We start from the raw sequence: 25,637 nt of genomic DNA, 5'->3' as shown, positions 1-25,637 counted from the left end.
CTGGGTGAGAAATGGTTACTCAGTGTGTTTTTTATGCACCCATCAATGTTAAGCCAGAGAGTGGGGTTGGAATGCGGGGTATGTTAAGCCAGAGGGTGGGGTGGGAATGCGTGGCATAGGAGGGTATCTGACAGCAATCATCTTCCAGTAGTGGAGACTTTTGACCATTTTAGTGGACTTGAGAGGCAGCTGTATTTGGAAAAAAGCAAAAAGCCTGACCCCTGTCCCCAATGGATTTAAATAAAAAAGAGAAAACACCCCCCCCAAAAACAACAACAACTTAAAATACTATTACATTGATAGGTGCATTATGTTGCCACAAGAAATTGTCCGTTTGTTTTGGATCAATGAGACATGTTGAACAAATGCAGGATGAAAACATGCAGGATGAAAGTGCTTATCAAAGAAAGTTTTGCGCAAAGTTTATTGTTAGACGTGCAAAACACATGTAGAATTCTTTGAACAATGGTGTCTATAAAAGAGTACAGTTGTTCAATTGCATTCATTTACACATTTGGATGGATTCATTTTAATTACCAGAATGCAATCTTTTTTTACAAGCATATTGGAAGAAACCCTAAGAATATTACAACCTTTTAAAACTTGCACCAAATGGCATTTTGCAACTTACAATAGTTTCAGAGACCACTGAATGGTTACTCAGATTTCCTTGGCCAGACTGTGGGAGATCTGGGTACAAGATAACTGAATGGCTGTATTCTAGTATTATACATTAAAAACCACTGTGACCGTGAGCTAATCCACACACTTCATCATTTAAAATGACTTTTCTACAGTGGTTGCTTCTTAGCCAGATAAAATTTCTGTCTACAGAGTGGTCTGGGATTCAGCTGTGTTTCTCGATACTAATGGTTAAATACAGTAAAAATGTCAAAAAACTCAATTTAATTTACAACTAATCCCTACGTCTGTTTGAAAACATAATAATACTATAACCAGGTGCGAATAAGTGTGAATGCGAGGTCTTAACACAGCCTTGAGTAAGAGTCTAATACCTCAAAATTTAAAGAGCTTATTAGCAATGTTCATACAGTTGTTCCAATGGCATTAAAAATCACTGTATAGACAGTCTGCAGTCAGACGAAATGGTAAGTCTGCCAACTACATGATTCATTAATGTCCTCGGATCTGCAAACTGCACAGATACACCACACCATGTGGAGACGAAGTGGCGAAAGTGTAAATCTTGTTAGCAGGTTTTCTGTCTTGGTTATGGGTGCATTTTGGATCTGTTTGACGGTGCGGAGGCTGTGGGTGGTGGTGGTGGTCCAGTTCGGAACAATTCCTCAATGTAATTATTAAGCAATCTACTTCGCTCGTCGGGAACACATTCCAGTATCAAATATCTTCTGTCTTTCTGCAAGGTGGAACCAAAAAAAAATACAATGACATGTTGTCTTGACTACCAATAATTAAATTTTCTATTAATTAAAATTAATTAGTACTGTTGAACCTCTTTCATACAGACACTAAAGGAACAGATAAGAGTGCAACCCTCCAAGTTAAGACCATTTTAGTCGCCATGGCGACTAAAATGTTGGAGCTGGCAACTAAATTGAACTGAAGCCGCCAACCTGGCAACTTCAATGAAGAAAATTAAGAAGGACTGAAAGTGTAAGCGTTTAATTTAGCTACTAAAATCTTTTACTGGCGACTAGTTGGTGGCCAAAATGGCCACTAAGGAAAAATAGAAACTTGCAGGGTTGGAGTGTCTGTATTATGGAAGTGTCAGGTATAAAAGAAGTAGGGTCTGTAATTACGACTTTTGGTTTCTTTCAGACAGAGTCGTCTGTCTGTATTAGGAAGGTGTCTGTATTATAGTGGTGTCCATAAGGAGAGGATCGCCTGTACAAAAATCAACGTTACTTTTTCTAAAAATGGACTTGTATCCACCTAATATTGATTGCAAAAGCAAAAGCACTTACCTTTAGAGTGCCTTCGATGTCTTTTAGATGTTTATTAGATTCTTCTACGAGTTTCTTTGTTTTGTATGTAATAGAGTGTGTTTCTTTGAGTAACTGCCTGAAGTCCCCTTTAGCATCAGCCAGTTTGTCACGGAGATATTGATTGAACTCCTCTTCACGTTTCTACAACAAATTCAAGAGTAAAAAATTATTCGCTTAAAATAAACAGAAATAAAAAAAAAAAAAAAAAAAAAAAAAAAAAAAAAAACCACAAAAAAAAATAATAACCCAACACTAGTAAATACAAAACTTGTTCAGGAAGTAAATACAAAAAAAAATTATAAAAAAAAAAATGTGGATGGTTAGTAATTTCCAGACTATCTGGAGTGATTCTCAGAAGATGTTGCAAGACTTCAAGATATTTTTTTTTTTGAAAAAATATAAAAATACACATAAATAAAAAATCCTAAACATGTGGTACATTAAAGCTCAATCCCTTCAATTTTTTTGGCCAATAAGAATGAAATATTTTTTCCATTGAAGTGTATAACATGATTGACATATCTTAAGTTGTTGACTTACTCTATCCTGGCTTGAAAACTTGGAATATCTTGGGTCTTCCTTTATAATTTTTCTAATGCTTCTCCAGGATGAAGTGAGAGTCAACTGTAAAACAAAAGTTACAAGTAAAGTGTGAGCTCAAACACATTTAATACAGTACATCAACAGTGACATTGTTTGCAATGCATTAAATTCTGGAGTCAAGACAATGCACAATCAAGACTATGATGAGATCTTTGCAAGTTGATACAAATAAAAATTATCTGAAAATCTAGATATTAGGTGAGCCAGAGTCATGCAAAAAATACACATCAAATTACATCTCCACGATTTGTGTACTAAGTACACCACTTGGCATTAATTAAAACTATCTTTTATGAGTAGGCAAACGTTGTTTATTCATCAGCAAACTTTTTTGTTCCCCGTAACTTGATTTGATTTGACTTGACTATGTTGATGAAGCTTTGAAGTTTGCGATGACTTTGTTTTTATTAATATTTATTTTATTTCCACACAAAATCAATTGAACAAGTCATGGCAAGTGACGGACAGAACATATTAAATTTTTACTTTTTCAATGGTGCAGCTTAGTTCAATAACTGTAAATCTAGTGTTTTTTAGTGATAATGTCTGTACATAACGATTACGCTGTACTTCACTGTAATCATCATGCCTGTACCTACACACATACATGTACACTGTACCTCATGAGTTTCATCCAATAGTTTCCTAAACTGCTCCTTTTTTCTCAGATTTAAACTTTCTATGTGATTTTTAAAAAGTGCTTCTTTGTCACTTTTACTCAGAGCATCAGCCATTCCCCAGCGATGATCTTTACGCAAACTCTTTTTGGTTTCCTTCCAGCCAACATCTGCATTTCGAACCTTTGGAAGGTAAAAAAACAACAGTATTTTTTTTAATTTTTTTATCAAAAATGCTGAAAAAAATGTTTGCAAAAGCAGAAAAGCCGAAAAAAATTGTTTGCAGACATCAAAAAAATTGTTCGCAGTAGAAGGCAGCCAGAAAAAAAAATATTTGCATAGACAACGACACTGAAAAAAATTGTTTGTCTTGAAAAAATTTTGATCTCCCGCTCTCCAAAAAATAATGGACTGCCCATTATACATTGATTGTAAGCTATCCTAACTCAATGATTAGATCCTGACATTAACTAATAATAAGTGAGCTACAGTTTTACAAAGTCAAACCACTAGCCGGTTTCTTACTTAAGTTTACATGTATAAAATCAATGTACTGGTATGTGCTATAAAATCAATGTATGTGCTTCTTGACATCCACAAGATCACGCTCAAGACATGCTGATTTGCCCAGGGATGTAGCTAAGAAATCACTTAGTCGGCTAATCAACAAGCCCAGCTGGCTAAAGTTTCTTTTGGTAGCTCTAAAAGTTTACCTAAGTCTTTGTTTTCCTGTGATATTTCAGCCGGATTTAAGTTCTCTTTCAGCTGGTGAAATTAGCTGGCAGCCGGCCCTTAGTGACATCCCTGTTTGCCCTTACCATGTCAGCTAGCAGAGCATTGAAATGTTGTTCTGCTTTGTCCCTGAGGTGCTGCTCCTTCTCTTTCTCTCTGGCCTTGGCAAGTTCAGCTTGACTTGCTCTGACTTCACGCTCTCGCTCTCGGAGACTTGCTTCTATTCTCTCTTGTTTCTCTTTTTCTTTTTCTTTGTCAGCATTTTCTTTCTGCAGTTGGAGTAAAGATCAGAGCAGTTTTATTACAAGTTTTATTCACTATCTCTATTCTCAGTGGCAGAGAGCCTGCCACTGCAAGGAATTCTCAAAATCAACACATCATCGTTTACAGTATAACCCAGAGATACATGTAACTTATAAGTAAGCCAAAATTTATTTGGGTTTAAATTTTGTTTAAAATGGGCATGTTCAAAGTGTGCACATGTATGATTTTAACTGTGTTTAAAATAAAAGAATTATATGAAGGTCAATACAAATTGTATCCAGAAGCAAAGTCACTGTTCACATTTCATTGTTGTTTTGTGAACAGAAGTATATGTAATAAGATCATGTTATGAGCATGACACTAGACAAGTCTAATATTTTTTTTTTTTGGACAGTGCTTCCTTTCATTAATGTTACTAACTCAGTGTTGCATGTTATTGGCAGTAGGATGTATTAGACATTAATCAAATAAACACAAATTTCATTTACTAGACAAAGTACCGTAGTTGCAAATTTGATTTTAATTTAATGTGATAGCATTTGCCACCTTGTAAAGTTGTTCAACATGTTCTTTAAACCAATCTTCTTTCTGCATTGAGCTCTCCACAGCTTTGTATCGTGGGTCCTTCTCTATCTTGCTGCGCACCTTACGCCACTGTGCTTTGCTGTCAAGCTTTTGTTCAGTCAACAAATCCATAAAGTCATTGCGAATCTGTAGCGATCGACATGATAGCAAAACAGCAAAACAAAAAAATCAAGTTATGAAATTATCCATACAAATCTGCAAGATGTTTACTGATTAAAATATTACTTACAGTAGCTTGCATGTTAACCCTTAGAGCCCTAACAGAGATCGACCCCTTATTTCACAGTTTCAATAAGAAAACGAGCATTAGTAAAGAAGAATTCTATGTTGATTTTGTCTACATTCATGTCACTACATGTAACTTTCCAGTTTATTGGGAACTTTACAAAGAACTGAATTTCTATTATAGCACTACTTTTCTGAAGTAAAATGGAAACAATGTATGAAAATGAGCACTCTGTTGTACCAATGTTCTTGTACAAATACACAGATTCCATTTTGAACTAATAAGCTGTAAGCATATTATTTAATATTGTCATTGCAAGTTTTGGTTATGAAACTAAAAAATGTTAGCAAAAAGGCACTTCTAACTGTAACCTAACTTCTTTGTGCCTCATGAGAAAATAAACTTAAAAGCATATGAGCATCTTTTGAGTAGCAATGTAATCTTTATATCTAGTAAATACCTCTGATTCATAATTTTTGTCAAGGTGGACAAATTGGACTTAATCCAAAAAATGTTTTGGGATTTATTTTAAACTTTTGTCTCTTGACCAAGAAGTGTAAAAATTAATTAAAAAAGAAATGGTTTGTAGCAATGTCTTAATATCTCATCTGAAAGAGAAGTGCAAGTAGTGCAAACAACTGTATGTATGTGCTATTTTGTATAAGTTTTGGAAGAATATAAACTTTGTTAGGGGCTTTGAATCTCTAGCAATACAAGTGAGAATGGGCTGGTTTGTGATGGTGGGAATGCAGAGGGTGGCACTTAAGTCAGACAGCTGTTAAACATTGAAAATTGTTTCTGGAAAACACACACATTTTCTGGTGCCAGGGCATTCTCTTAGAATGTAACATTTTTTCAAATTCTGCTTAAAAGCCTGTGGAAGGGGGGAAACAAAAACTATATACAGCGTCTGGAATAAAAAAGCATGTCTGGTACAAAATATATCGTCCAAGCAAAAGTAATGTGGCAAGGACTATCTTTTAGGCCCCAATAATTTGTAAATAAAACGGCTATGCTGTAGTGACAGAAACCTACATGTACATGTGGCAAAAGCATGGAAAGCCCCACACTGATATTTTAGTAAAAATTGTTCTTGATAAAGAAGACAGATCAATCAAACCTTGCCAATTCAAGACTGTACTCAATTATAATGATTAGTTTTTTTAATTAGCACTCTTGTTGGTAACACCGTTGTCTCAGTCAAAATGACTGCAACTAATGCTTTCACAGCTGCATCCTGTTGAAATACGTACATTTAAGAAGCACTACACCTCAATACATGCTCCTGTACTGTCACAATAAACAATGATCTGGTTATCGTTGCAGTACATGAGCAAATCTAAAGCACTGAAGATATAAATGCTATGAAAAGACTCAGTTACCTTGTGGGGCAGGTTAAACACTGAACAGACAGATGAAAAAAGAAGCAACATAATTCACTGTAGGCCAAGGCTACTTTGCCAACTGTACGCTGTGTTGTATTGGACGGACGGACACAAGGTTAAAATAATCACAATGAAAATGCCATAGGGGAATGGGCATACTGCTAATTTGATGGGACTAGGGGATTTTTATATACAAGTTGTAGCTCAGATGGTACTACAAAGTATACTTGTAGAATGTCAGAAAATTTTAAGAAAGATGGCAGGGCAATTAAATCCTATACAGTGTGGTAATACTCAATTGTATCGACGGAGAGTCATTAAACATACATTGTAATACAGGAATGAAAACTTGGTCTACAGAAAGGCATGTTTCCAAAGACAAGAATTCACTCAATAAAGATGGCCATCTAAATGATAATAATTAAAACTACAGATTTATAAGAGCAAAAGGCTAAAGCTAAGACAAAGTATTTAGGAAATGATCTACATGTACAGTATGCATTTACTTGGTTTCCCAGTCACTCAAACACTCTGTTAACACAGCCTCCCTACATTCTGTTCAACTCAATAGCCCATATTAATTTTTATTCCTATTTTCCCAAACCTATGTCCATCCACTACACACACATTTCAGTTTCAACATTCTTTACGTCGTTGACTTATTCTGTCAGACTCTTGCGTTTTTCTCACCCTTACAACCCTCCCACAGTTACACTCACATGCCTCCCCATAGGAACAAGAAACCAACCTTATCCTGCTTTTGTTTTAGACTCTCTTTCTCCTTCTTCTTTAGCTCAGCTAAGAACTCTGTAAAAAGATTCTCTCTGTCCTTCATCTTTTCTATGCCTTTAAATCGATCATCCTTTCCGTACTTCATAGCAAACTCACTGAAAGTTGTTCTAAAGAGAATGTACATGTAATTATTACAATTTTACGTGTTATAGTGCTGCCATCTTGTTAAAATCATCATAACATATTAAAGACTATAAAAAGTACACATTTGTTGTTGTTCTATTTTTCATTAACAAATAATGCACCATTTGTGTAAAGGACAAAAAGAACTGTTGTAATTCATTACTGTAAAAAAAAAAAAAAGAAAAAGATTTTACTACTTAAGTGCCAGCCTGGAGCTAGAGGATTTTACGGTTGTAAGCATCTTGCTTATGAGATTTTTTGGGGCTAGTAAAAATAACTTTCGGGCTTGTACATCCCTGGAAAATTCGTTTTTTTTTGCACCCTAAGATCATCATATTATTGTATAAAATATCTTTTTACATTTAAATCACAAGGGCAAGTTGCATTTCTGTTTAGTAAAATAATAACTTTTGGAGAATAAAAAATAATGTACCGTACTTACTTTCCAGCAGTTCTAGCCTCTTCCACCAAAGCTTTAAACTCATCTTTCTTGGCTTTGAGTTTACTCTTTCTTTCTTGTCTTTCCTCATCAGCTCGAGTGCGTACAAACTTTTCAAAACACTGCTTCCTTTCCTTCTGGGTCAGCAGTAAAAATCGGGGATCAAATACAATTTTTGGCAGCTCCTTTTCCCAAGTTGAAAATGCAGACACCTAGAGAAGATAATGAAAGACACAAGTTTAGACCATTTTGCAGGGCTGTCATAATAAAGCAGCTGTTACAATGAAGTTATCACCCATAGAATTTCACTTTGTATGCAAGTGTAACATACACGTAACAAATATTGACATTTTCACCAATATAACCTTGAGTGAACTCAGCGGTAACAGGTGTTACTGGTTACAGGCCTTAACAACAGCCCTGATTTTGCTTAAAAGATTTGTAACAAAGTGGATCATACAATCCTGCAATTAGATCGCTGAGTTCTTTGAGATATACATACATGAACACCTACATTTTTGTAAATTCTAGTGCCAAAAGTCTTTGGACACGTACAATAACCCTTTTGTAGACAGATGTTCTTTTTCCAGTCCTGGAAAGTCCCACAATAAAATTCCAGGACTTTCCAGGTCTTTCAGGACCCCTACAAACCCTGCCTCCAAAAAGACTACACGTATGAGCAGGCCACACAAAATCTGGGGTGAGAGGCAAGCCTTACCCCAGATTTTGTGTAGGACTTTGTTTTTTTCTCTTGTGCTTTTATTTGCTTCATGCTCAACAGACTAAGAAACAAAGGGGCTGTTCCTAGTCTCACCACCATAACAATGTCGCGTTTTGTCCAGCTAACCTTGCAACAATACGTACACTTTTCCAACACTACTTGGAGGGGGGAGGGGGAGGAAATTGATTATACATGACCTATTTGTTCAAAAGACTTTGCCACTGGGTGTATTTTTCTTCTACTCTCCCAAGGACTTATGACAAACACTGTATAGTTTAGGGGCATGTCTGTGCATCAAACATCTGACATCCATGTGAGTACCTACCCCTCGTTCTAGCATCATATCTCTGAACTCCTTCATTCTGTCTTCAAGTGATAGCATTGTCTTCTTTTCTTTCACTGGTCGAACATTTTTTGTTGTTTGCACTACAGGTGCAGGCGGCTGAACTGGCTCCGGTTGCTCAAAGTGTTCAGGCTGCGGCATCTCTTCCTTTGTTTCCTGATCTGTCATTTGCACATCATGTATCTCCTCACTCTGGCTTCCAGTCCTGAATTTATTTATTATAAAAAATTCAATATTCAGAATTCAACTAATTGTGTCAAGAAGTGCCTTTAGAAGAACATAGTTTTCAAGGAAGAAGAATGATAAAAAAAATTATTATATGCTGGGAGCTTTAAGGATTTTTGTTTTGTTTTATGAAATCTTTACACATTTAAGCAATCTTTGATTGGGATTGAAAAAAATTCTTTACTAAAATTGAACTTGTATGTGTTGTGGTTTAATTTTATCTTTGGTTTAAAATTTTTCAAACCAGTTTGATTTTTATTGCCCTTTGTTTCAGATTATGATAATGAATATGAGACAATGAAAAATAAAAACCAAACTGGTTTGCAAAATTTTAAACCAAAGACAAAATTAAACCACAACATATGCAAGAAAATACTGTGATTGTGTTAAATTCTACATGACCTTCTGTCAAGTTATAATAAAGTTACTGTAGTAGTATCAAGCACATCCACATACCTCTGTTTCTTGGCAGGAGGGCCTTCATCACTGTCTTCAACAGTGGCTACTGGGGTCTTGTTCTCTTTTTCTGTATGACCAGAAACAACCATTTACACATTAATACAGAGTTTGTACTCCGGCTTTTGCACTTTTTAAATTTAATTACTTTCCATGACCTTTTCCATGACTTTTCAAAGTTTTTCATGGCCTACATGTAAATTTCACCATTTTTCTTGGAAATTTTCAAAAATTATCTTGATTTCAGGTTTGTTTTTACCCCTTTCTTCACAAAAAATAACCTTCCTCGTTACATATAATTTATTTATGACCCACACTTGTGGCCCATCATTTTCCAGGTCTGGAAAATGAAATTCTAAAATTCACTGACTTTCCAGGTTTTCCATGACCTGTACGAACCCTGTAATAAAAAACCTCTATTTCAGGTGCAACTACAATGAAGAAATCCACACCACATACTTGTTTCTGTTGGTGGCTGTTTCTTTGGAGGGCCCTTGCTAACGATCTCGTCAACTTTATCATTGCTCTCAAGCTCATCAGGTTTCTCCCATATCGACAGCCTTGTAGTGGGATTGAAAAAGAACATCTTTTCATCTCCTGTCCACACAACACACCAGCTTGTTCCTGGAATCAGTTGACTGGCAACAGGTTTACTCTTGTCTCCGTCTTCATCTTGATTCTCTTCCTTTTGTGCGTCTTCACTTTCTTTCTCCCCTTCTGCTTTAAAGAAAGCAACATGAACTAAATACATCCACATTAATAGCAGTACCATCCAGTACTACACGTAGAATGAGCCCTTTGCAGCTGACCGTCACATTGTACAAAATCTGCCATGCTGGAGGGTAAGCTACGCTCTGGAACATTCAAAACAAAGGAAAGTCAAGCATGACTGGTTGAAGTCACTTTGTACTGGATGTCCCAGCACGTAGCTTGCCCTCTGTCAAGGAGTTATTTTGTATCATGATTGTGACGGTTAGTTGCAAAAGGCCCATTGTAATAAAGTCATGTAAACCTTGATGGCAACAACAACTAGAGAATTGCTTTCAGCAAAAGTTTTGTAAGCAGTAAAATGGCTCTGCAAATACAATCAACATGTTGGTAGCCTGCAGAACAGGAGGTTAATATAAGTGGAGCAGAGTATGGTGCGCGATACCCCAGGGGGGTTATTCCGGCTTGTAAATGACGGGGATGATCGAATGGAGGCAAAACGCAGGACCAAAAAAAATCCCTAAGTCTTCCGATATTACCCAAAAAAATCCCTGGACCAAAAATAACCCCCCAAAAAATCCCTTGTCAAATTACCCCTAAATTGCCAGGAGGGGCAATAAAAAAAAAAAACATAAAAAAAAATTGAACCCTCGTGTTTGTTTATTCATCATACCATAAATACGCCAAGGCAGCGCCAAGGCACTTTAGTTCGTTTTTAATACCCAAAAAAATCCCCTATTTAAATCAAGTCACCCAAAAAAATACTTGCCAAATTTTCCAACCCAAAAAAATCCCGGAATCGAAAATTTCAAACCCAAAAAAATCTTTCAATCATCCCCGTCATTTATAAGTCGGAGTACCCCCCCTGGGCGCGATACATGAGCTCCCATGCATTGCGATCATCTATTTTTCTTAGTCATCCTCTACAAAACAACAATGTGAAATGACCATAGTTTGATTTTATTTCCCTGTTTCAGATGATGACAATGAATATGACACAACGAAAAATAAAAATCAAACCAGTTTGAAAAATTTCAAACCAAAACATTGACATGTACAAGTATAAAGGGACCCAACGTTTATTTTTCTTTGTACAGTGATAGTGATAAACTCAGCTCAGACAGAAATTTATATCTGACAGCTCAGATATACATGTACAAGTAACACAGAGAGAAATAATCATTATACAACATGTAAAACATACAGCTGTAGCAAAATGATATTAACATTTTAAAGAGTAAACAAGCTGCAAAACAGAACACCAGTTTATACCTTTAGCGGCGTCATTTTCTTCACTGTTGCCTTCTTTCTTGTCACCACTATCCTTATCCCCAGCATCCCCCTGAGAGGATGGCTCTGTCATGGCACCTGTCCCCCCTGCAGGTGGGGGCTGATGCTGCATTCCTGGTCGAATAAGTCCAGGAAAAAGTCCAGGAGGAAGCATTCCAGGGGGAGGCATTCCTGGTCAAGATAGAAACAATTTCTTAAAACATTGAGTTACACTAGCTAATAATAATAAAATAAATGGCACACAATGCATGCATTGTGTGATGAGTGAGTGAGCAAGTGGGTAATGTTAAACTGAAGTACTGAAAGAAATGTAAATACAGGTAATGTTGTTATTGTATTGTTAGTGGTATAAGTAGCTATTTTATATAAGTAGTGCTATTGAAAGTAGTGTATGTTTACAACTATGTGTTATGCAAATAAAAATTTAAAAAAAAACAATGCATGCAGAAGTGATGACGTTTCACAAGGTACATGTAACCTTTACTATTTTTTTAGGAAATTTGTCACAACATTAACGTACAGACTGACAACTTCTGTGTTGAATGATTGTTCAACAAAACTTGCGTTATCTTGTAGTGTGACCTCTAATATATGATATACGATAGAGCAAACTCATGACTGTCTTGTTGTAATATTATTTACACCAGCCTTTTGTATTTAAAGAATGTAGAAATTTCTGTTTACTGAATCTAATAGAACTCGTCAAATATTGTTTTTCCCTTTTGTTCCTACTTTGTATTAGACCTTTCAGTTAAACTTCCCAGTTCTTCTTGTACTATTGATCTGTCAGTCGCACACAACAAATCAGACAACAGAAGTTCAGTGATGACATCATTGCTTAAAAACAGGTTCACATTGGTTGTGTTTTCACCAGGACAATTTTAGCTAGATAAAGTTGGAAAAGTTTGGAAATACAGTGAAAACACTTTGTTCTGTGTTAAGCGAGTTAAAAATGCAACGTGTTTTCAAAAGGAAAAACAGAAGATTAGGTATCTCGCCTTTTCTACAGGAAATTCACGCAGAGTTATACTACCTCGCAAGATGGTTTAACTTGTCCTGACAAAAACTGCAGCCAATCGCATTACGTGGAGTGACAGATGCCTGCCAAATGATCTGCCAAGTATTATTTGCCAGACGCTCTCCCCATGGTTTAGTTTGCAAAACAAAACTTTTTAAACGACAAAAGAGCTCAAAAATTGTTCCCGTTACTTTTGATTTACAATTCCACCAGCCCCGTTTTATTTTCCAGTTCGTCGAAAAGAACTTTCTTATTTCACAGCGCCGGCGTCTTGCGTTTTCGGCGAGGATTGTTCAATGCTGTTTTGCTGCTGGATCAACAGCATTTGTACAGACGTTTACTGTCCTTCTCCTTCACGTAAATATTGCATGAGAAGTCATTAAAAGCGCTTCGTCTCCCGTATTTTCTGACTGTTGCGCGCTTTTGTAATTTGAATCGTCTGAGTTAGCGGCTTAAATTTTCACAGTGAAAACAGTTGTCACGTTTAACTAGTTAATGTCGGTCTGTAACAAACACCTAGAAAGAATGTTCAGCTAGTTAATTGGCCAAGTGAAAACACAACCATTATTATCACTATACTTGCAGCCTCAAATGTCACATGACCTCTTGTCCTTCAACCCAACCCTGAGCACATCAGTTGATGAATATCTTATAGAATTTACCTGGCGGCGGCATCACTTGCATTGGGGGTGGTCCCTGGTCCATCTCCTTAGGCCTCTCCCATGTAGACTGTAGGGTTCTAGAGTTGTAGTAGTACACTCGTCCTTCTGCCGTGCGGTGCTCGGACCACTCGCTGCTAGGGCTGGGTGGCATTCCCATAGGAGGCATGTGTAGACCAGGAGGAGGCATACCCGGTGGTGGAAGACGTGGCGGCATCATGCCAGGAATCATTCCAGGTGGAGGAAGTCGGGGTGGTGGCATACCAGGGACGAATGGCCCAGGTGGCGGCATTCCAGGATTGCTAGAAGAAGAAGAAGAAGAAGAAGAAGAAGAAGAAATGTCATAAGAGTTAAGCTTACAAGAATCTAAAATTATTCAATGAAAACAAAACAAGGGTACATTAAAGATCATAACTTTATACAAAAAAAAAACAGCGTTTCTTTTCTCTTTTATGAGAAAATCAATGATGACAAAGAAATTTTCAAGGCCTTCAAGCATCAAATTAACAAATTAACATTTTGAGAACTATGTACATGCACTGTTAGTATTGCTTGAATTCAAGGTCTGTTAAGCTTAAAACACAATGTACAATCCTTTCACTTTTGTGAGTTAAAGCATCACTCATGGTAGCTTAGGGATTCAAAATGCATGTACATGTACCATACAATGAGTGTATAACAGTGTTCCAGATAAGAACCGGGGTGTCTCAGCTCAAAAACCCAACAGGGTCAGCTACCTGACCCAACAAACTAATGCCCGATTCCCTCTATGGTGCGTGCCTGCAGGGGATCACGGTAGTTGAATTCATCAAACTATACGCGAGACTTAGCAACGATGAATACAACTTCTGTGATTTCCTGCAGGCAGGTGCCATAGTGGGAATTGGGCATTGTCAAGAAAACTTCTTATGATTTGGTGGGAGCAGTGGGAATTAGACCCACATTAATTCCTTGTTGAAACCTTGTGTTAAAATCTTAACTGGAAGCCTGGTATAAGTACTGTACCTTTGTTGTGGCAGCTTATTATCAGGTGTAGCAGTTGTACTGCTTGCTGTCTGCTGTGCACCAGTCTGTTGCTGAGTCTGATTCTGTTGCTGATCATTTCCTTGTGTAGTATCTTGCTCTGCAGCAGGCTTTTGTTGTTGTCCCTCAGGAGGAATATTCTGCCCCTAAAATTAAAAAAAAATATTTACCAGAAGTCATGTACATTGTATGTACACTGTAATCTGTCAGCCTAAAAGAAATACAGTCAGGCTTTTGTTATGTACATGCACTTGTAACTGCAGTCTTTAACCCCTTGCCTACCAGAGCCAAACACACTCAGCAACTGGCGGCCATATTGAATTTTTAATGAGATTCTAAATTTGGGTAAGCAATGGCATCTTTTCAGATAAAATATTCATCTCCCTTTTCTGCATTCTCTTATTGTACTGTTGACTCGTACAGCTCCCTGTCGAACTCCTTGACCATGTGCATTTGGAGGTTCAATTTCTTCAATCGATCGAGGCTTCTTCTTCGCCACCTTCATTTTCTTTTTGTTCAGACTCTTCAGAATCACATGGTTTAAGTTCGCTGTGACTTAAATCGCTTACATCGGAGTCGCGATCGGCAAAAATTTCAGCAATAGCTTCATCTGTGTCAATTCTGCCTTCAGGCACACAAGCCGCCATTTTGTAAATTGTCCGAGCAGGAAACAATTTTATTGGGTCAGCAGTGTTTCGAAAGTAGTGCCAGACCTTTCTCAACAACTGGGGATGATTTCTACAAGGCATCGCGAACAACCAGGCTTTCAGTGATGTCCTTTGGTTGAGGACGTATATATACGTCCTCGGTTGTTGCGTGACAACAGAGAGGACGAATATATACGTCCTTGGTAGGCAAGGGGTTAATTCTGGATCATCCATATTCAACTATGGCATGAGTCACTTGTATTTTGTTGGTAAACACACAAGCCTTTAGGCAAGTGTGTATACCAAGAAAATACAAGTGACAAGTGGGATTTTCCATAGTATTCCACGAGAAAGTGTTGTGTAACTGTTGTATACCATTCCATAGAAAATACGCCTACTAACTTTCATATCATTGAGAATAAGATCGCAACGCACAATGGGAAGGTTGGGTTGAATACCGTCGAACATACAACGGCTTTCCTGAATTCTGATTGGCTGTAATATCTATGGCATGGTATAAAATCCTGTACATCTAGATCTAGTAAACAAACTTCAATAAATTTCTAATAAGAAAAATACTATGATTTTAATGAACAACATAATTATTTAACTTGGTCTTGCTGATAGAAAAAAAAAAGATTGACATGTACCTGAACCTGTTGTGTTGGTTGTTGTCCTTGCTGAGCAGATGCAGGTGTCTGATTCTGTGATGGTGGGCTAACTAGATTTTTTGGTTTCTCCCATGCAGACTCTCGGGTCCTTGCATTATAATAGTACACCTTTCCTTCTGGAGTCTTGTGCTCAAGCCACATGTCGCCATTAGCATCAATCATGGGAGGATCTTTGTTCTGTGACAGCTGCTGCTGTTGCTGCATTTGCATTTGTTGCTGGTTTGGCATCATAGGCGGCATTTGATTTGGCATCATTGGCCTTGACTGATCACGTTTGTAAGATACGTAATGTTAATTTAAATGTCAAATCAACCCTCCACGTTGCGACCATTTTAGTCGCCATGGCGACTAGAATTTTGGAACTGGCGACTAAATTGTAAACAAGTTGCCATCCTGGCGACTACAAGAGGACAGCTCCAGAGCTTGAGCAAACTATCATCCAAACTAAAAACTGACACTGTATGTTATGAATTTGCTTTGAAAAAATTTAATTAGTTGTTCTGCTATTAAAACCTACTGGGGACCAGTACCACAACATTTCTGGGTTTCGTAAACTGATCTTCTTTCTGTTTCTTTCATTGTGTTTTTCCAGGGAAAAATTGGCAGTAAAATTTTTGTTTTATTCCCCTTTTTGGCACATAGATTTACAGTAATATTTTAGCGACCAGAATTTTCTATTGGCGACTTCACCTAAATAGATAATTGCCAAATGGCCACTAAGGAAAAAAATTAATTTGGAGGGTTGATGATCATAATAAAAAACAAAACATCCTTGTACTGTAAAAGTAAATTTAACCCTCAACCTTTTGCTGTTTTTTTCACAAGCCCTTTTCTGTTAAGTGTCTCCTTTTCCAAGTTGGTAACCCAAGACAATTTCACAACAGGCAAGCAATAACATGTATTAAGAAAAAACTAGGCTGCTTATCTGTCCTCAACTTTTATATTCTCATTACTGCTTTTAATCAGCAGGTAGAAAAATAAATAAGTAACCAGGGCTGTGCTCTAGCAGTGCCCAGGTGCCTCAGGTGAATTACTTTTGCCTTCGGGCGACCTGTATAACTTTTCTATCATGAAAGCAACTAAGAGCTGGGCAGCCAAGATTTCTTACAGAAGAACCTTTGGGCACCCAGCAATTATTCTAAGAGCATAGCTTTGTACTTGTACTATCCGTCAGCTGAAGAAAGATACGAAATAAGCCTTTGTAATTCCCTCTTCACCCACCAAAAAAGGCTTTCAGTGAGATGAATAGAAACTTTATTATGCGCAAAATTTAAGATTTGTTACAATTCAACACTAACAGACTTGATTTAACTATTTGGTGATTGTTTGAGTATTTTTTTTCCTAAGCTACAATCCCCTGGTGTCAAAATACTAGTAAATATACAAAGAAACAAAAATCATCAAATATTCTTACCTGCATATTAGGTAACATAGGAGCATTCCCCTGAGGTCCTCCAAAAGGTGGTCTCATATTGTTCATCATGTTCCTTGGATCAAAAGGTCCCCGCATAAATGGCCCTGGAGGCTGACCCAAAAGAGACCCTCTGGGACCTTGCCCAGCAGGCCCACGAGGTGGGGGCCCTCTTATGTTTGGAGGGATAGCCCTTTGGGACATAAGGGGTGGGGGCATGCTGTGCCTCATGGCTTCTATCAGGCTGAAAACGAAAACAATAAAAATGTCCAGGTCAGGGATGTAGCTAAGCAAACACAAAGCCGGCTCATCGACAAGTCCAGCTGGCTATATTCTGGCCTTGGTACATGTAGCTCTAAAAGTTTACCCAAGTCTTTGTTTTCATCAGAAACTTCAGCCGGATTTAAGTTCTATTTCAGCCGGTTTAATTAGCCGGCAGCCGACCCTTAGCAACATCCCAGCCAGGTACTTATAAGAGCCAAAGAACTTTAGAAGTAAATTAAAGCAAAACAAAATGCACTTTTAGAACTCCTAATTAAACAGGCACAGACAAAAGTTGGACTGGATTAATTCGGTTTGTTGAATTGAATAAGAATAGAAGCTATTCAAGAATGAGGAAATAAACAATAGCTGCTGTTCTTATTCAAACCAATGATCCGAGTTGATCTGGTCTGACTTTTCATGGTTACCACAGACATCAGTTATCAAAATTCCCTGACTTTTCCATGATAAAAATAAAATTTCCCTGACTAAATAAATACAAAATGTCACATATAGTAGTGGCCTCCAGCCTCCACTTCCAAAAAAAAAACTTCGCTGAGATCACATTGATCTGAAATGTTTCTTTCAGTCATCAATTGTATAAAATCAATGAGGTTATATTCAAGTTATCCCAGACTTTTCTTCAAAATGTCAATTTTCCCTAACTCAAAATAAAATTCCCTGACCTTGAAGAAATTTATTTTTCCCTGACCATTTCCTGATCTGTATATTGTTGCAAGCCTGCTTTTGCACCTGGCTTTCATAAAACTCATTACATGTAATGCTACTAAAATCACCATGCAAACACTTCTGGGAGTAATGACATCTCAAGTGCTATCACAAATACTCAGAAGGGGTAGTGCCTTATCTCTCTTATTTAGTCCAACAATAATAACAACACATACAAATGTATTTCAGCTGTATAAATGTGGACAAAAACCGCAGAATTTTTGGATTTAAGAGCCAATACTATATAGGGTCGTTAAATTCTTAACTTAGCTAAAAGAAGCTCATTGTTTCTGGCTTCGAATTCCCTCGACTTTAAAAGTTGCAAGCTTGAAACTCAAGCTTACATGTACATGCATTTTCTTTGCTACTTTAAAACCATTATATTAGGAAAGTAAGTCAATATGAACATGATCGTGGAAACCGATCGGCAAAAGAAATAATCATCTACTTCTGAGAAAGGCTTATACTTGACCATTTACCATATGGCCAACTGATCGATGAAAAAACAAAAGCAAAAGCATATGGTCGCTACAGATGCATACAGTCTTGATTGAACCACATTGAAGTGATGTTTCAATGATTTCCTAAAAAAATATCGCGTCTGGATTGGTAACAACATAAAATACCTCAACTAAGAATCTTACCTCTGTGATGAGGGTAAATTAGAGGGAGATCTTTAGGAAATTCTGTTCTCAAATGCGCTCAAAACTCAAGCATCACCAAACTCGCCGCCATTTTTGCTTCCCATGATTCACCGAGAATTATGTAAAATCCCCGGATAAACTAACCTCTTCCCAGGTCTACTCGGCGTTATCCAACATGGCGGCAACACGCGGGAAGTTTTAAAAACAATGTTGGGTAAGAAAAACAATTTATTCTTTCACTTTTGGCTTATATTTATGGTATCATACTATTTTTATAATACAAATATATCGTAGGTTACTGAAAATTGAAAAAAAAGACACTACCCGACCTCCAGTCAGCATTTAGAGCTCGCATGGCCTAAAAAAACTGAAAAAAAATTGTGATTTTTCTGTTCAAAATTTCTGTAACAAGTACCGTATTTATTCGAGTAAGCGCCCTGGGCGCTTATTAAATTTTTGGACCTTGAGAGTGGGCGCTTATTCGAGGTGGGCGCTTATTCGAGGCTGGGCGCTTGTTAAATATTTACCATTTTTAGCATGTAGTACTCTTACTTTGCAAGAAAACAATAAATAATAACAAAACGTGAAGATGTGCTAAAGCTGAATTTTAACTGTTCATTGAAAGTTCCTGTAAAATAATAAGAAAGCTCGGTCACTTCGGGTAGTCTCTCAGTAGTAATTAGTCAATTTCACTCCTCTCATTTCACGCCTTTCGTGCAATTCAGTTTTTTAGGGGATGGGGGTGGGCGCTTATTCGAGGCTGGGCGCTTATTAACTTTTCCTTCCTACAGGGTGGGCGCTTATTCGAGGTGGGCGCTTATTCGAGGTTGGGCGCTTAATCGAATAAATACGGTAACTCTTTCTAGCTGTAGCATTCTTTTTTAGTTAAAAAGTCAGGCGGTTTTGGATGTTAAATATGGCATTGTGATTTTTCTGTTCAAAATTTCTGTAACAAGTAACTCTTTCTAGCTGTAGCATTCTTTTTTAGTTAAAAAGTCAGGCGGTTTTGGATGTTAAATATGGCAAACACAGTCACATTGGTGGTTTGCGCCGGGCAGCCATGTTGGGTGACAAGAACAAAGCGTTTACCTCTGCTGGGCGGAACTCAACTCTTTTATCATGCAAATTCCATGAAAACATGTTTTATTGTTTTGTCAATCAACATGGCCACCTTGTCACATGGTTGCACAGGGACGGCAGAGCAATTTTCCAAGTGGGGGGGGGGGGGCTGACTAGTGACTTGAAGTGGGGGGGGGGGCTTAAAAGACTCTTCTCTTAGTAAGTCTTTATTTTTTCGGAAATTCTGGGGGGCTAAAGCCCCCCCAGCAAACAAACCAAGAATAATGTGTTGATCCATTAGCCGGCGAAGCCTGTGCAGGGTGGCTCTGGGGACACATGATTTGATTGGCTGGATTTTAACAACAGAAGCAGCCAATCAAATGAACCGTTTTAAAATCCTTATGTTGAACGAGGTATATTTGAGGTTGATTCCGGTATGGCCAGATTTGAAACTTGCTTTGTTAAAATCTAACCAATCAAAATGTGTCCCCAGAGCCACTTGTTTCTCCTGCACAGGCTCAGCTGCCTCTTTCATCCTCTGGGGACGAGAATGGTGCTGATCTAGAAAATTATAATGGATGAAGACTGAAATGAAACATTCTACCGGTGACTTTGTGTTAGATTTAGTTTACCAGGACACTTAACATTATGCTGTCAGAGTTTTTTATTATAATAAATCTCTTTTCATTGACATATGTAAACATTTACACACATTATTTGTTTATTGTATTTGGTAGATAAGTGAATCTAATATAATTTATTCAACTATTCATACTGGTCATCTTCAACTGTATTTCATCAAGCATGCAACCTATTATTATTACTGATAATGGCATTTTATTTCCATCTAATTTTACATTTTATTATATGGAGGAGAGTGTTTTACTGGGAACTAAACCACTCGTAGATTCCATACGCCACTCCATCCGGGACCCGAGTGGCGTATTTTCCGTATGACACTCTTGCGAGTGACATATCGCTCATTGACGTCACGATTCACGCCATTTCTATTTTGCTGAATGAAATTGGTTTCGTGTCGTTTGTTGTTAGCATCGACACGAAGGTTTAATTTGTTTAACTAAACAACGAAAAAGAATGAGTTTTCCAAAAAAGTTAAGAATGAGTACACGATAATGAAAACCTTGACAATTTCAAGGTTTTTAGAGGGAATTCTTCACAAGGGATTTCACCGCGTGTACCATTGCAAGTTGTCGTAGAGAAGAAAACAAAAGCAGTTGAACACTATCGATCGGCTATCAAGACTTTGCCGCATCGGTTTCAAGTCAAAGTCAGTAATGTTTTCAGTTCTTACGTGTTATTTAGTTGACAAGACAAATAGTATTTTGTTTGATCGGAATTCAGTTTTTAGTGTTTCTATATCCTGGGCACGGGTGCTTTGTATTTTCTATGAAGACGAACGCTGATTTGTTAAACAGGCTCGATTATTCGAAAACAATGAAATAAAAATCGGCAACGTCAACTACATCCGGTCTCCATATAATAAAAAGAACATTACACGTTGGCTCAAGGATATGAATTTTATGTTCTCGTGGCAAAAACGATATCCCACTCGTTCGCTACGCTCACTCGTGAGATATCGTTTCTGCCACTCGAACATAAAATTCATATCTTCTCGCCACCGTGTAATATCCTCTATATATGCTCAGTAAACTCATATAATTTTAATTAATTTCATAATTATTATATTGATCAGTAAATTTGTAAAACATGGGCTCTGTCGATAACACAAAATAATTATCTGTGAATTGTAAAGAAGCACTGTTTTCTCAAACTGTAGTAGTTTGTATCTGTCAAGTAAAATATTTGCAGCTTGAGAAACAGCAAATAATTATTGTCTTACAATATTTGCATCTAAAACATTTCTAACTGCAAGTAAGAATACTGGGCAGTAAGTCGTCAAATGAAATCTTAAGTGTCTGTTTTAGAATAGTACATGTACAACCCTCCAAGTTGAGACCATTTTAGTCACCATGGCGACTAAAATTTTGGAGCTGGCGACTAAATTGGAACCAAACTCGCCAGCCTGGCGACTAAAATTGAGAAGAAGGATTGAAAGCGTGAGATTAATTTAGCAAATAAATTTTTTTACTGGCGACCAAACCTGAGGAGTTGGTGGCCAAATGGCCACTAAGGAAAAAAATAAACTTGGAGGGTTGATGTACCTAAATTTCCCAGTGAGCACTGACCCCAACCCTTAATAATATGAGAATTCACCCCACTCCAGGTATAAAGCATTTAAAACAAGCTCTACACAGCTATTCGATCAAGTCTCTGAACATTCTAGAACAAATATTACCTAGAAAGTTGTAAAGTTTACAAAAGAGCTCAACACACTGAGCATAAAATAACTTCCAACCTCCACAAAATTAAATGGCCAAACTTCTCAAACAGCTCTCTTTCAAAAAATGGGCCGATCTTTTTTGAGGTTGACCACAGTTTACCCTTATTTAAACTTCCTTTCTGTAACAGCTTTCCTTTTCAAAAAAAATTTGAAAACCACAAGAATTTTCTTTAGGTGTGCAGTTAAAGTTTGGGACAGTCACAAAAAGGAGTTGTTCATTGGCAATGAAGTGAGCTGGCAGATGCGAGAAATTAAGTGAGCCTACTAACACTTATCTGACTGCTATAATTAAGTGCCGACTTGTCACTTCTAGCAACTTCGCAGCTTGCCCATGTGACTCAAATGTGAACCTGCTTGCAGGCTGCCGGCAGGACAGGAGTAGAAATTAAATCAGCAAAACATTATTCAAACCCAAAGATCCTTGTGCAGTAAAAAATTTAAGTGGTGGTAGGGAGATCCACAGGAGTTTTCAACTGGCAGGGAAAATTTTGTGTCACCAACAAAAAAGGAGAGAGCTTGCAGTTATAAGCAATAATCCTTTCCCCAAATAGCTGTATTTCAACTAGTAATTGTTTAGATTGAGATTCTAGTTACTGCAGCCACATGTCTGTTTTTCGCTTCCTTCCCCTGTTCGTAATCCACGCTCAAGGCTATCTCCTAGCACAAATGCCCTTTGTTCAGCATGGTTGTCTTTAACATGTTTATTAACCAGCTCCGCCAACATTGAAAACGCCTCATTGACATTCACAGAATCTTTCGCACTAGTCTCTATAAAAGGCATATCATTAAGTGCCGCCCACTCAGCTCCACTTTCTGTGGAAACTTGACGGTGTGAATTAAGATCCGTCTTGTTCCCAACAAGAATCATCAATACACCCTCATTTGCATAAGTCTCTACCTCGTTAAGCCATTTGTTGAGGTTAGTAAACGTTTCTTCCCTTGCTATATCATAGACTATCATTACTCCATGAGCTCCCCTGTAATAAGATGATGTTATTGTCTTAAATCTCTCTTGGCCAGCTGCAATAAAACAGAACAAAGTAACATTAGCACTCAATATGTCAATTTAATTGTCTAATGGAACTAGATGGGAGAAAGAAAACATACTGTTACATTTTATCATTTTTATCAACATGTCCTTTGCACAGCACACAACCATACACAATACTTTTAGTTACTATTAAAATAAATACACAATATTTTTAGTGTCCCACTAAGGCTGGGCTTGATACGATCTGAAGTCGAAAGTGCACATCTACCTAACTTTGGACAGAAAATGTCAATTACCGGAATCATCAAAACCTCTTTGATACACACGCCAAAGGGGCGGGGGCCAAGTGTTCTAATTATGGAGGTGTCCGTATTACAGAAGTAGAGATTTTATAAATTCTGGATTATCTGGGACCAAGCAAACAATACTTGATTTAGAGGTCTCTGCAAGGAGAGATTGGATTGGACAAATCAATTCACAGAAAATTTCATTTTTTCATTGCTATCTAAAAAAAGAATAAAAAATTTTGCATAACCAGGTAACACGCAATGCATGGTCAAGTAAGGCCTTGTTCATACTTGCGACATAATGACATAACGGCAAGGTTACGCAAATTCAAAAAACACATCACATTGATGTTTTATGTCACCGGTGTGAACAACTTAACATAATGACATAGTTGGAACACAATGACATTAGCATTACGACATGAGGAAAGAACTGAACTTTTCTTATGTCATTATGTCCATGTCGTTATGTCGATATGTCACAAGTGTGAACCAGGCCTAACATTTCAGTTTTTTTCTTTCTCTAACTACCTTCTATAGTTTTTTTTTTTTTAATAACATTTCCACCCTTAGCACCCTACATTCACCCCTGCCTTTGTCAGACAATATTAACACTAGCAGGTGCATAACACTGGGCACAGATTTTTCAGAATCTAAAATGCTCTATTGCAGCCACAAAATAAAAATACTTGATGTGAATGTATCATCCAAATTTTCTGATTTTGAATGTGAAAAGAAAAAAAAAATGGAAATCCTAAAATGTCAAAATTAACCAGGCTTAATTTTTTTAATCCCTCGTTTTTTTTACCGTCAACTAAAATAATTCAATTGAAAGATAATTTAAGAACGTAATGTTCGCAGGATCTCGATACGTACGCGTGCTTTGTAGCTTTGGGACTAAAGGGAATTTAAAATAACAAAACGCGAAAATAAATTTATTATGTAATCTCGACACTTCAGCTATACTGCATTAATCAGTGCGAATGCCTTCCCACGGACATTTTTCACTAATTGGAACAATGGCAAAGAGATTCATAACGGATAACTGAGATCGCGAATTTTGCTGTTGGTTTTGCCCATGTTGCAATGTTGATCGAATTATAGAAATGTTCTCGACTCCATAACGGCTTGTTTACCTTTCAGGAAATCCATTGTTTGCCCAGGAAGTCAAACATCGTGTACAATACTGCTTCCTGTACTTATCAACAATCAAAATCGCTAGATTTTATACCGTGAATGCTTAATGTGCGTCAAATTAAATATTTCTGAAGAAACCTGACCGATTAGCATTTTTTCGCAGGCGACGCGACCTTTAGATCTCATGTTTTTGTTATTTCATGCGTTGAAAAAAGTAAATCGCATATTCTTATTTCAGTGCTTTTAAAAAGTAATAATTTTCGAACCCCGGGGTGCCATACTGCCCCAATTAAAAATGCAAACATTTTTGTCAAAAGGATTTTGAGAAATTGACGGCTAATAATAATATTCAATTCGGCTCACGAAAGCTCTCAGATCGTTTGCCGGGTCATGATTAAGGGCCCGTCGTTCAGAAAGCCTGATTTTATCATCGGCTAAAAGCGATTTATATATTGAATTTCAAGCAAAACTATAACAACTCGGAAGCTATTAATTTTTCAAGAGAACCAACACAGCGAGGAAACAAAAGCATGATATTTAGACGAACCCTGAGGGCAACAGTTGATCAAAGAATGGCATATACTCGATGTGTTTTATTTTAAAAATCCGTAAAAATTTCAAACGCGTACACGAATGACATGAAGCATGTACTTACCCGTATCCCATACTTGAAGACGAATCCTTTTCCCATCAAGTTTGATCGTTTTTATTTTGAAATCTACTCCAATCGTATTGAGGTAGGCTTCTCTGTGGGCGAAATCGACGTAACGAAGAAGAAGACACGACTTTCCCACGCCAGAGTCTCCGATCATGAGGACTTTGAACAGATAATCATACTGAAGATGCAAGTCGACTTGTAAATCCGAATCCATTGTCACAATATTTAAAGATCAGACTTTCTAGAATATGTATAAATCCGACGTCCATCGTCAAATGGCACAGTTTATCACTCGAACAGGCGAGCGCTACATGCGAACGTAAACGTTGTTTTGCGTTTGGAAATTATAAAATCGAATCAATCAGCTGGACGATCAAATGTTATTCTATTGTCGTTTGGTGGGAGACTGGGTCGAGACAGGCACCGAGTCTTACTGGATAGGACTACCGGCGCATGAATTGTGGATCGATGCTCTTCTTTTTTTCGGAAAATAACCTTGAAGTCTGTTGAATTTCAAGCACATAACATTTTTTCCACATAAGGAAAACATAAGGAAAACTCTCTCTACTCTTTCCTTTCCTTTCTCGATGTTGAGTTTATTTCC

General features: G+C 37.3%; 2 protein-coding genes across 3 annotated transcripts; both read right to left on the bottom strand.

Annotated features, from left to right (window-relative positions):
* Nucleotides 1-406: 406 nt before the first annotated feature.
* LOC144642527 (transcription elongation regulator 1-like) lies at nucleotides 407-18,661 on the bottom strand. 2 transcript variants are annotated; one of them, XM_078501497.1, is made up of 17 exons: nucleotides 18,540-18,661; nucleotides 16,909-17,149; nucleotides 15,474-15,758; nucleotides 14,159-14,322; nucleotides 13,157-13,455; nucleotides 11,459-11,647; nucleotides 9,938-10,198; nucleotides 9,479-9,548; nucleotides 8,780-9,002; nucleotides 7,737-7,945; nucleotides 7,128-7,278; nucleotides 4,730-4,894; nucleotides 4,006-4,188; nucleotides 3,191-3,370; nucleotides 2,508-2,591; nucleotides 1,947-2,108; nucleotides 407-1,378 (listed from the first exon to the last, which is right to left on the bottom strand). In XM_078501497.1, the coding sequence occupies exons 2-17, from the start codon at nucleotides 17,134-17,136 to the stop codon at nucleotides 1,232-1,234; spliced, it is 3,000 nt and encodes a 999-aa protein (XP_078357623.1). In that variant the 5' UTR covers nucleotides 17,137-17,149; nucleotides 18,540-18,661; the 3' UTR covers nucleotides 407-1,231. The 2 variants fall into 2 exon arrangements, with proteins under 2 accessions (XP_078357623.1, XP_078357624.1); XM_078501498.1 differs by having other exon boundaries at nucleotides 9,938-10,195.
* Nucleotides 18,662-20,244: 1,583 nt separating this feature from the next.
* On the bottom strand, nucleotides 20,245-25,501 carry LOC144642519 (uncharacterized). The gene is made up of 2 exons (XM_078501488.1): nucleotides 25,031-25,501; nucleotides 20,245-22,980 (listed from the first exon to the last, which is right to left on the bottom strand). The coding sequence occupies exons 1-2, from the start codon at nucleotides 25,245-25,247 to the stop codon at nucleotides 22,547-22,549; spliced, it is 651 nt and encodes a 216-aa protein (XP_078357614.1). The 5' UTR covers nucleotides 25,248-25,501; the 3' UTR covers nucleotides 20,245-22,546.
* Between the last annotated feature and the right edge of the window lie 136 nt (nucleotides 25,502-25,637).

The sequence above is a fragment of the Oculina patagonica genome, chromosome 2 (genome assembly GCF_052425735.1).
Source record: "Oculina patagonica isolate OP01 chromosome 2, crgOcupat, whole genome shotgun sequence".
Lineage (NCBI taxonomy): Eukaryota > Metazoa > Cnidaria > Anthozoa > Scleractinia > Oculinidae > Oculina > Oculina patagonica.
This window is presented reverse-complemented; position numbering and strand designations above follow the sequence as displayed.

Coding starts and splice junctions, on each gene's coding strand:
- LOC144642527 (XM_078501497.1), bottom strand. CDS start 17,136: ATGAGGCACAGCATGCCCCCACCCCTTATGTCCCAAAGGGCTATCCCT. Junction 2,592..3,190: donor TATTGGATGAAACTCATGAG/GTACAGTGTACA, acceptor TTTGTTTTACAG/TTGACTCTCACTTCATCCTG. Junction 1,379..1,946: donor ACATCGAAGGCACTCTAAAG/GTAAGTGCTTTT, acceptor TCCACCTTGCAG/AAAGACAGAAGATATTTGAT.
- LOC144642519 (XM_078501488.1), bottom strand. CDS start 25,247: ATGGATTCGGATTTACAAGTCGACTTGCATCTTCAGTATGATTATCTG. Junction 22,981..25,030: donor TCTTCAAGTATGGGATACGG/GTAAGTACATGC, acceptor GTTTTATTGCAG/CTGGCCAAGAGAGATTTAAG.